The sequence below is a fragment of the Choloepus didactylus genome, chromosome 19 (genome assembly GCF_015220235.1).
Source record: "Choloepus didactylus isolate mChoDid1 chromosome 19, mChoDid1.pri, whole genome shotgun sequence".
Classification (NCBI taxonomy): Eukaryota; Metazoa; Chordata; class Mammalia; order Pilosa; family Megalonychidae; genus Choloepus; species Choloepus didactylus.
This window is the reverse complement of record NC_051325.1, coordinates 31,378,650-31,389,598: the sequence shown is the minus strand read 5'-3', so window position 1 is coordinate 31,389,598 and position 10,949 is coordinate 31,378,650. Positions and strand designations below refer to the sequence as shown.

At 58.8% G+C, this 10,949-nt stretch overlaps 1 protein-coding gene across 3 annotated transcripts in view; it reads left to right on the top strand.

Annotated features, from left to right (window-relative positions):
- Positions 1 to 1,704: 1,704 nt before the first annotated feature.
- The window catches only part of CDC25B (cell division cycle 25B), a 10,267-nt gene continuing 1,022 nt past the window's right edge, over positions 1,705 to 10,949 (top strand). Inside the window, exons 1-17 of one of the 3 annotated variants that reach the window (XM_037812102.1) lie at positions 1,706 to 1,953; positions 2,317 to 2,587; positions 3,466 to 3,587; positions 4,240 to 4,291; positions 6,109 to 6,150; positions 6,342 to 6,378; positions 6,589 to 6,714; positions 6,802 to 6,924; positions 7,117 to 7,251; positions 7,600 to 7,680; positions 7,786 to 7,962; positions 8,212 to 8,307; positions 8,825 to 8,887; positions 9,040 to 9,138; positions 9,367 to 9,500; positions 10,500 to 10,611; positions 10,741 to 10,949. The exon at positions 10,741 to 10,949 is cut by the window's right edge and continues 1,022 nt beyond it. In XM_037812102.1, the coding sequence (XP_037668030.1) occupies positions 1,707 to 1,953; positions 2,317 to 2,587; positions 3,466 to 3,587; positions 4,240 to 4,291; positions 6,109 to 6,150; positions 6,342 to 6,378; positions 6,589 to 6,714; positions 6,802 to 6,924; positions 7,117 to 7,251; positions 7,600 to 7,680; positions 7,786 to 7,962; positions 8,212 to 8,307; positions 8,825 to 8,887; positions 9,040 to 9,138; positions 9,367 to 9,500; positions 10,500 to 10,611; positions 10,741 to 10,881 (2,058 nt within the window). In that variant the 5' untranslated portion in view covers position 1,706 and the 3' untranslated portion in view covers positions 10,882 to 10,949. Of the gene's footprint in view, positions 1,954 to 2,316; positions 2,588 to 3,465; positions 3,588 to 4,239; positions 4,292 to 4,353; positions 5,225 to 6,108; positions 6,151 to 6,341; positions 6,379 to 6,588; positions 6,715 to 6,801; positions 6,925 to 7,116; positions 7,252 to 7,599; positions 7,681 to 7,785; positions 7,963 to 8,211; positions 8,308 to 8,824; positions 8,888 to 9,039; positions 9,139 to 9,366; positions 9,501 to 10,499; positions 10,612 to 10,740 lie in introns of those variants that run through there. The other 2 variants (XM_037812104.1, XM_037812105.1) reach the window with 2 other exon arrangements.

Here is a 10,949-nt window from a genome sequence, read left to right as displayed (position 1 = left end):
TTTAGAAACACGTGGAAAATTTTCCTCCTCTTCTGCCAAGGCCCCCAGGGTGACATCAGACCCCTTTAAAAGAGCCTAGAGCTTGAGGTGTGCAGTCCCTGTGCCAGGGTATTCATTTCCATGGGGAGATGGAACCTTCTGAGGACCAGAAGTGTCAGTGTGATAACCAGTGCCCGGGCTGGATGGGAGGTGTGGTTGTCTTATTATGATGGCTGCAAATATTTCACTTTTTGTTGTTTGTTTTTTGTTTTAATTAGAGAAGTTGTAGAAAGATCATGCAGAAAATACAGTTTCCATATACTCACCCCCATTGTTAATATTTTGTGTTAACGTGGTACCTTTGTTACAATTGGTGAGAGAATATTATAATTGTACTGTAAACCATAGTCCATAGTTCATATTAGGTTAACTTATTTTTATTGACTAGTTTTTTTTGTTTGTTTGTTTTAATTGAGCACATAATCTATGGTCTAATTAGCAAAAGGTGATGCAGGAAGACACACAGAGAGTTGGTGTATGGGATGCTCTGGGATGACCCCTCTGTGGTCCTGAACCTGTGTGACCTTGACTCTGGAATTTCAAGGGATTCAAGAGTATAACTCCTTTGCGGGAGCGGGGGGAGCACCCCCACCCCCCAACACACTGTAGAAGTGTGGGGGGTGGGGTGGGCAGGGGTGGTAGCACCAGTTGTGTTGCTTTTGGGACTGTAACCCTCGGGGCAATTTTATTTCTGATCTTTAGGGTGGGAAGCCTCACAGCGGTCCCCAAGCACTGACGGCATTTACAGCCTCAGCTGTGGGTAGTGGCTGGAAGTCTGGGCGTGGACCCTGACCCAGGGGATGGACTGGAAACTTCGTCCCTGCCCAGCGCGCAGCACGGTGCCTGGCACCGAGCAGGAGCTGGGCAAAATGTTGAGAGAAGAAAACGTCACTACTCCCACCCTGGCCTTCCCTCTTCTCCCGCCCCCCCTTCGCCGGCCCACCCACTCCCACCGTCAGACCCTCCTCTCCCACCCCACCCCACCGCCGCACACTGCGCCCGCTGTGCCCACTGCTCCTCAGCCCCGGATGACAGAGACTGCACAGGAAGGGGCGCAAGCCTGCAGCTCCTGCCTTCCTGAGCTGCGCCCCTCGCCCAGCCAGAGCCCACCTCTTCCCAGGGGTGACGGGATGCGAAAGCTGCTCCCTGCCCACTCGCTTTTGAATGCAGCCTTCCGGCCTCGTGCCAGGAAAGCAGACTGGGCTGGAGGGTGATTAGTCATTAAAAAATGCTCAGTTTAAGAGAACTCCCTTGTCGTCAAAGAAACTCTAATGAAACAATGTGCCTGAGATACTTATGTACCTGGGTTCCCCTGGTTCCTGACACCCCACTCCACCCCACCCCCACCGCCGAAACCCGTGGCCAGTTTAACCAAGAGAGCTTTCTCTGGGGCTGCCTGAGAAAATTGGGCTCTTTGGGGGTCACACCTAACTTGGGGGACCCGGAAACACCAGTCAGTTCCTCTGAGTGCCCCCGCGCCGCCCCGCACCGTGCGCTGGGGGCTCAGCACGCGAGTTACGCTGGCAGCTCGGCGCTGCCAGTCGCCGGGGCAAGAAGGCTGGGGGTCAGAGGGGCCGGGGTGCCAATTCTGTCTCCCCCATTTGCCAACCTCGTGACCTTTAACGAGCTAATTATCCTTTTCACGCCTCAACCTCCCGGTCTGTAAAATGGGATGGCGAACAGAGACTGCGCGGCGCAGCTGCATTTCGCATACTCCTCGAGCCAGGTGGAGCCCTTCACTTTGGTTACTGGTGATTGTAATTGATGTTAAACCGCGGAGGGTCCTTCCGAGACTACGCTACGGGGGTTCCTGCTTTCTCTGCGGACTTTTCCGCTGGGAATGTGCAGCTGCGGGGCACTCCCGGGAGAGGCGGAATTTGCAAGACCAGTCGCGGAGGGGAAATGCGAGGGGAAGTAAGTGGCATAAATCCCAATTCCCTCGGCCCCATCCAAAGCCGGGAGACTTGGGCGGGGCGGGGCCGGTCCAGCCTGTACGCCTGTCACCCCTGAGGTCTCCGCCCCCGATCCCGCCCTCCTCTAACCCGCGCCCCCATTGGTGGCGTCCGGCGGCGCGGCCGCTGTTATTTTTCGAATATATAAGGAGGTGGAGGTGGCAGCTGCGACCAGAGGCTTCCCGGACTGCAGCCAGGTCCTTGCGTCCCTCCACACCCCCACCCTCCCCACCTCCCTCTCCTTCCTCACTTCCCTCTCTCCCGGCCCGTTGCTCTTCCTCCCTCCCTCCCCCTTACCCTGGGCCTGCGCCCTCCCTGGTCCCAGCCAGCTGTGCCCGGCGTCTTTTGGCCTCCCCTGAGCCCGGCCCTCCAGCCGGCCCTTTGCCTCCCGCCGCGATGGAGCAGCCGCAGCCGGAGCCAGCGCCGGGCCTGGGTCTCAGTCCGGCCGGCGTGCGCGTGGCCGCCGAGCGCCCTAGCCACCTCCCGGGCCTCCGGCGGGCATCTCGCAGCCTCCTGGGGTCCCCGGAGCGCGCGGCCGCTTCCTCGCCGGTCACCACCCTCACCAAAACCATGCATGACCTCGCCGGGCTCGGCAGGTAGGGCGCCCCGAGAGGACCGGGGGTGGGATGAGAGACCCATTCTAGGTTGTGGGCCTCCTGGGGAACCAGGAGTGGGAGCCGGGTCCAAGAGATGGGGTGGGGAGACGTCCCCGGCAGAGCCTAGGGACATCCTTCTCCCTGCTCCAGGGGCCTGGGAAAAGTGTGTGTGTGGGGGGGTTGAGGTCACCTGCTCTGGGCCTGCAAAAGCGTCGGGGGCCCTTCCTTACTCCTTCCTCTCCTTCTTTCCTCCTTCCTCTCCTTCTTTCGTTCCCCCACCACGCTGTTTCCCTAACATCTGCCCAGATCTCCACCATCTTGCCCCAGGCAGGCGATCCTGCGCCTGAAGGGGAACTTGGGGGTGGCAGAGCAGTCGGGTCCTCCCATATTCCTGGCCTTGCCCTTCTCCCTCTCCCTCCCTCCATTTCTGCCGGGGGGGGGGGGGGGGGTCCAGGATAAAGGGATTAAAGGCTGATCCTGCTCCAGAAGCAAACCTGGATTACCAGACTGGATTATCTGAGCAGCAGTAGAGATCCAAGTCTCAGCCTTTCCTTTTGATGGATGGCAGCCTGGAGAGTTTAGGGAGGAGACCCTCCTGGGCCCCGTTCCTGTGCTGCCCCAGCCCAGCCCTCTTGCTCTTGTCCTGGGTGTGCCTTCCCAGTGCACCCAGGAGGACCCTTCCTAAACCAACCACACAAAACCACTTAGGGCCACTGCAGAATGAGCCTGTCTTGGCCCTCAGTGCCACCACCTCCCTGGGGCAGTTGCAGAGGCTGATGGGCCCTTCAGTGGTGGGTGGCAGATGGGAACACGGGAGAGCCAGCCCCTGAGCCCCACATTTCTCTCTCTACTTCCCTGGGTCCCTGCTACCTTCTCAGTGAGACCCCAAAGGGTCGAGTAGGAAGTCTGCTTTTCTGCAGCCAGCTGACATGCCTGTCCTCGATCCGGCGGGCATCTGTGTCCTCCCTGTCATCCGAGTCCTCTGAATCTTCTGACGCAGGTGAGGCCCCCAGGATGCCTGGGGAGGTCCGTCAGAGCCTGGAGAGTTTGGAGGGCTATCTGAGCCTCCTGACTTCCCTGTGCATCAGATTAACAACTTTCCTGCAACTGGTGAGCCAGGGAGCCTCCGCTCCTGCCCACTTGGCTGGAAGGAAGACACACCTCACCACATCCAGCCCAGACTGGCTAAGCGGGAGCGTGGGGCCCTCTGTGGGAGATGAGAGCTCTTTAAAACAAGGCCCCAAGAGCTCTGAACCACAGCCACACCTGGGTGGCATTTAGGCCTGGACGTCATCTTTGTAGAACATTCTCTTACCTGAAGCTATCGCTTTTTCCTTAAAAGGCTGTTGTCTCCTCTAGAGCAAATTACTTTAAGCTAGTTCAAGAATTATGCTTACCCAGGGCTGTGGTTTAAAACCACGTATAGAGGAGTTTCCATGGTAAACAGGTAGTGGAGCCCTGTGCAATTTGTGGGACAATATGTTAGCCTTTGGGGTTGTGGGCGGGTTTTTGTTTCATTTTTTAATGTGTCAAGATCTAAAATAGGAACAGTTTTTGTTTTGTTTTGTCCTTCTGAATAGGGTTGGGAACTGGTAGGGAAAGTAGGCAGAAAATGCCACTAGTTTCAAACCAAGGTGCTCTGTTCCCCCCAGGTCTCTGCATGGATTCCCCCAGCCCCATGGACCCCCAGATGGCAGAGCAGACGTGAGTAGAGAATGGGGCTCCCCATCACCACCCAGTCGCCAGCTACCTTTGGGCATCCCCGTTCTAACATAAACTCACCCTCCCCAAGGAAGCCTGTGAAAGTGGACAGACCCCTCAAAACCCACGTGGGGTCGGAGGAACTAATTCACCTTCCCAGGCCTGGGGATTCTGGTCCCTGTTTCAGAGAAGGGTCTGCTGTCATGGGGGCCTGTGGGGAGTGGGCTCAGTCAGCAGTGGTAGGGGACAGTGGCTGCTGGGAGCAGAGGATATGCAACTTCAGCCAGCCCTCATCATGTGGGAATACAGGCCAACGCATGGCCCTTCTTTGTTTTTGCTTACCTAGCATTTTTTTCTGTGAAATATCACAATTTTAAAACATGGACCAACTAATTCCATGTTTTTAATGCACTCTAGGCCAAACAAAACAGAGTTGCCTGCAGGCTGGCCATCAGCCCCCTCTGGCTTTAGGGACACTTAGCCCTCTGGCTGACCCTTGAACCAGGCCCTTAGTGAGGGGGAGTGGAGAGAGTTTCTGGGGCTCTGCTCTGGACAGACCCCTCCCCGTGGCTGTGGGGCAGGAGTTCTGCCTTCTAGAGCACAGCTGTTCCCATCCAGCTGTTAGGGCCCAAGCAAGGGGTAGCAGCTGCCAGCCATCAGTGGGGACAACTGGGCAACCCCAGCCTGGGCTGGCAACTGTGGCTTTGGGTTAAGGGCAGTGGCTGTCAATCTGCCCATTGCCTTTGATCAGACTGGGCTGGGCACATGGTTTGTTCACAAACAGGAAACAGAGAATTGGGCAGGGTGGGGGAGAGACTGCAGGTTGATTTTAGGAGGCAACACTATCAAAACTGGACCTGCTTTACCCCCAGGACCCAGGTGCAGATTGGAAACCAAGCAAATGATATTGGATGTCTTTGATGCCAGGGCTGCTGGGTACAGCCGACCCCCTCCCCCATTTAGCCCTCCCTCCACCTCTGCACCTGCTTTGACGGTTACACAGTTTCCCAGACAGAGGCTGTTGGGTGTGTGTGTGTGTGTGTGTGTGTGTGTGTGTGTGTGTGTGTATAGACGCACAAAAGCCCTGAGTGGCAGGTGGTCTCCGGTAACAGAGCTGGGGGGCGGGGCCTATGTACAGAAAGCCAGTGCTGTCCTCAAAAGGAACATCTGTTGGAATTCCTCGCCTGCTGGCCTCTTCTAAGGCAGGAGGAAGGGGTGGGACTGAGGCTAGATCCTGGAAAATTCCATAGGAGGGAGGAAAGAATGTGACCCTGCGCATTTGCCACTGGGGGTCTGCATGGCAGACTGGAGCTGATCCAGGCCGTGTCCTGGGGAAGCCAGGCCAGCTCCACACAAAGAGGTGGAAGCCCGGCCTTGCTGGCAGTCCAGGCCCTGGGACACACAGTGTTGGTACCCATGGCCTGTCATCCACGGAATGGATGGGTGCTTTTCCTGGCAGCCACATGGCCCCATGGAGGTGATTTGCATACAGGTGGAAGGCCTGCTGGCAGGCTGGTGAGACTGTTGCTTTGGTGACGCCTCAGTGACCCTGTGACCTGCCCCAGCTGTCTCCATCACCACCATTCTCTGTGTCCTCTTCCATTTAGGGTGGCCTTTAAAATCCCTGGCTGCCACTCACCTTCCCCCCTCCCTGATACCTGGGCTCCTCTGGCACTGTGCCTTTTCCCTACCCATCATTCCCTCACCCCCACCTCCCATTTCCACTGGCCTGAGCCCTGGCCCTGTCCCAGGCTTTCTGGGCTACGGACCTGATGCTGGGGTTGGGGGAAGATGGGCTGCATGGGACCCTTCTCTCCTAGGTTTGAACAGGCCATCCATGCAGCCAGCCGCATCATTCGAAAGTGAGTGCTCCTAGGCGCCTTCCCACGCAGGGTGCCCCCCCCAGCCTTCCCCCAGGGCTGGATGGAATAGGAATGGGGAGCCCTGTGGGCCCCCTACCAGGCCCTCCCAGTGCTCAGTGGAGGAGGGGCATCCTGGATGCTCTCAGTCCCCACCCATCCCTGCCCTGACCTGGTCCTGTTTCCTCCTGCAGTGAACAGTTTGCCATCAGACGCATCCAGTCCATGCCGGTGAGTGCGCCCCGAGGTCTGCCCAGACCCACTGGCCAGCGTGGGGAGGGGTAGGAGGGCCCGGGATCACCTCCCCTCTGACAGATCTAAAGCAGCTGGTGCCCCTGGCCTGGTGGTGGGAGATGGGGCTCCAGGAGGCAGATGGGCAAGCTGAGGAGGGGCAGGAGGAGGTGGGGCCTCAGTCCCTGCCCTCCCTACCCGGCTCTCTAGTTGAGGCTTCTGGACCACAGCCCTGTGCTACGAAACATCACCAACTCCCAGAACTCCCCAGCACTGGGCGGCTGGAGGAAGAGCGAGGCGGTTGCTGCTAGTAGCTCTGGGGAAGACAAAGAGAATGTGCGTGCAAGACTGCCCAGGAGGGCGGGGGGAGCTTGCTGGTGGCTCCCTGGCCTTTGATGACCACCTCCCTCATCTTGCCCGCAGGATGGATCTGTCTTCAAGATGCCGTGGAGACCCACCCATCCCAGCCACGCCCACGCTATGGCAGAGTGGACCAGCCGCAGGGAAGCCTTTGCCCAGAGGCCAAACTCAGCCCCCAACCTGATGGTACAGCAGGAGGACTGACCCCTGCGTGGGGCCTGCACCCAGGACGGGCACCCTTGGGAAGCCGCCTGGGAGAGCTGAGCCCCCGGGGCTGCCGTCTGGGCAGTTGGGAACCTTTTCTCCAAAGGATGGGGTTGGGGGCTGCCTCTGGTCCTCACCCCTGAGCAGGCTGTTTCTGTTTCGTCACCGGAACAGTGTTTTACCCCCGAGCGGAAGGTGGAAGTGGAGGAGCTGAGCCCCCTGCCCCAACGCCACTCCTCCCTGATCCCCCCCGAGGGGGCAGCTGAGGAAGATGATGGATTTGTGGACATCCTAGAGAGTGACTTGAAGGTAAACAGCCTTACCCCACCAGGTCCCCTTCTCCCCTTCACCCTTCCCTAGGAGCTCCCCAAAGAGGAGAGCTCTGAGCTCCCTAGCAAGACTATGACCTCATTCCAATGTCAGAAGAAGAATTTGAGGTAACTGAGTCACAGCCTGAGCTCTGGCCAATCAGAGGAGAGCAGGTAACTGGTGATTCAGGGGGGGCTGCCTGTGTGTAGGTGCTACCAGGGGCAGGGTGACCTGCCAGACCTGGGGTTCGTTGGGGGAACAGGGATGGCTGCACCGGAGCATTTGGGGGCCAGAGGGGTTTGCCCTGAGCCTGTGGATCTGACCACATCTTTGCTGATCCGGCCCCAGGACGACGATGAGGTCCCCCCAGGCATGGAGAGTCTTATTAGTGCCCCACTGGTCAAGACCTCGGAAAAGGACGAGGAACAGGTGGGCCTCTGGGGTGCCCCCCTCAGAATTTGGAGGAGTGGGATTGAGATGAGGGTATGGGGACAGGGCACTCTGACCCCCACCCTGCTGCCCCCTGCACCCCAGGACCTCATCATGCTCAGCAAGTGCCAGCGGCTCTTCCGCTCCCCGTCCATGCCCTGCAGTGTGATCCGGCCCATCCTCAAGAGGCTGGAGCGGCCCCAGGACAGGGATATGCCCGTGCAGAACAAGCGGAGGAGGAGCGGGACCCCTCCCAAGGAGCACCGGGAGCCCCAGGAGCCTGTGAGTGCCTCCTTGTGGCCCCTGAAGGCTGGCCCTGTGCTGGGGCAGGGGTGGTTGTCGCCCGCTTCCAGGATGCACCTGGGCTGCTCCCCTCCAAATCCAGCTGCCCGGCCCTCGTCGGCCAGGTTTGCAGCAGACAGGAGGGAGCTGGTGGCGGCCTGGGTGTTCAGGAAAGGGGGCACCAGCCAGCAAGGGCACTGAGGGCCAACCTTGTCCCTCCTGACTGGCCCCTTCTGCCTGGCCTTGCAGAAAGCCCGCGTCCTCCGCTCCAAGTCCTTGTGTCACGACGAGATCGAGAGCATCCTGGACAGTGACCACCGCGAGCTGATCGGGGATTACTCCAAGGTACCAGCCACGGAACCCCCCCCACCTGGAGGTTGGATGCCTGACTGACCGTGGACCCTGTGCCCAGGAGCCACTTTGGGCTCCCCCCTCTCTCCCCAGAGGGCCCTGTTTCTTTGTCCTTTGCATCTTTTCATCCTTTGTTCTCCATCCAAATCCTCCTCCCTCTGACCCTCCCTGTCTCCCGACTCTACCTTGAATCTGTCCAGGGCCTCAGTTAAGCCTCAATCTTGAAAAACATTTCCAAACTGTCCATCCGTCGGCATGGCAGAGCGTGGGGGGCAGGAAGCAGGAAGCTCATCTCTTCTATTCCCCCTCTTCATTTCTCGTTGGAAGCTTGTTTCCTGGGTGCTGGACCCAGAGGCACCTCTACATTGCTATAGGAACCAGAGCTGAATTTGAAGGCCAAGGCTGGCATGGCCTCTGGGCTTGGACTGGTGCTGCATCCTCTCTCGGCCTCTCTCGGCCACTAGTCTTACCAATTTCACTTTCTTTTCTCTCCCTCATCCTAACCCTTCAGGCCTTCCTCCTGCAGACTGTGGATGGAAAACACCAAGACCTCAAGTACATTTCACCAGAAACGGTAAGCAGAGATGAGCTGGTTTCCTGGTCTGCAGCTGTGGGGCCGTGGCCTTTCCCTGAGGACTGGCTGCGTCCTCGGTCAGTGGGAGGAGTAGGGACCATCCCCGGCTGCCAGCCTGACCTGGGGGGACCAACCCCCATGGCCTCTCACAGGTGGTGGCCCTGCTGATGGGCAAGTTCAGCAACATCGTGGAGAAGTTTGTGATCGTGGACTGCAGATACCCTTATGAGTATGAAGGCGGGCACATCAAGGTGAGGCAGGGTGGTGTCGGGGGGCCCTGAACATCCACCATGTTCAAGTCCTTCCTCTAATGAGGGGGAGGCAACAGGTGGAGGAGCATGCACCTTTTCATGGGCAAGGGTCCTGCCCAGCAAAAGATGATCTCACCTGGCCGACAGACTGGGTAGGCGGAGGAGAGGGAGACTGCACTGTCCCCCCAAGCTCCAGGGCCAGGGCCTGACCACTGGCTCCTCTCACAGACTGCCGTGAACCTGCCCCTGGAGCGGGATGCTGAGACCTTTCTGCTGCAGAGTCCCATTACCCCTTGTGGCCTAGACAAGAGAATCATCCTCATTTTCCACTGTGAATTCTCATCTGAACGTGGCCCCCGCATGTGAGTCTCAGTTCCACCCAGAAGGCTAGCGTCTGCCTGCTGGAGCTGTCGGGAAGGCCAACAGGCCAGAGCCCAGCCCCAAATCAGCCTGGGCCTCTTGCTTCACGCGTAGGCCTGGAAATGGTCTCACCTCCTTCCTGTGCATGGCACCCTCCTCTCTTGTCTTCTGTCACCGTCCTTCCCACCGTCAGTCCACCCTCGGTCCAACCCTGTCCACCCTCTGTCCACCCTCTGTCCACTGCCATCACCCCCATAAAATCTGGTTCCAAAGTTTCCAGCAGTGTCTTTCAAAATCCAAGACCATTTCCCAGGCCTCGGTGTCGTGGACCCTGCCCAGTGGTCAGGGCTCTGCTGCAACACTGCTCCTCTGGTGTCCACAGCCCCTTGGGCCTCAGCTGAGCTCCTTCTCCCCTGTCTTGTCCCTGGCCTGGGCCTTCCTCACCCCTCCTCCTCTCCCAGGTCCCACCTGGTCCCCCGATTGCTGGGGCTCTCAGGTTCGGGTCTCACACGTGTGCTGGGAAATTGCACCCAGATGCTCCTCACACAGGCTGAGGCCCAGAGACCTCGTCCCTGCTGCCCCCTGGCCCCCGCCCTCCCGGATCCCCAACCTCTTCTGGTGGCACCCACCTCCATGCAGACGCTGGGACCAGTTACAGGGCTTCTGCCCTGGATCCTTCCTCCTCTTCCTTTTCCTCCCCCCACCCACATCTGGTCATCACTATGTCTTGTCCAGACCTCTCTGCCCCCCAGTGCAGGCCATGGATATCTCTAACCAAGACTGGGGAACTGCTCCCTGGGAACAGGGAGCCCTCTTGATATACTTTTCATATCATCTCCCCAACCTGTTCTGTACCCAGCAGCCAGACTGGTCTTCTAAAAACGTTCTTTGGGCTGACATTCCTGGGCTCAAAAGCCTTCCATGGCTCCCCAAGGCCCTCAAAGGCATGGGCACAAGGACAGGTCCATGCCCAGCTCTGACCCTCCACGTGCCGGTCCCAGGTGCCGCTTCATCAGGGAGCGAGATCGTGCTGCTAACGACTACCCCAGCCTCTACTACCCTGAGATGTATATCCTCAAAGGCGGCTACAAGGAGTTCTTTCCACAGCACCCGGTACCAGGGTGGGGGTGACTGCAGGGAAAGGGCTCAGCTAGGCTGTAGCCCCAACAAGGAGGAAGGAGGGCTGGGTGCCCCAGGGTCACACACTCTGTGTGTTGGCTGACCCCTCCCGTCTTTCCCTAGACCTTCTGTGAGCCCCAGGACTACCGGCCCATGAACCACGAGGCGTTCAAAGACGAGCTGAAGACCTTCCGCCTCAAGACGCGCAGCTGGGCCGGGGAGCGGAGCCGGCGGGAGCTCTGCAGCCGGCTGCAGGAACTGTGAAGGGCTGACGTTGGTCCCCCCTGCCTGCCTTGCCTCTCCTTGTCTCCCCCAGTGTGCCTGCAGGTCTG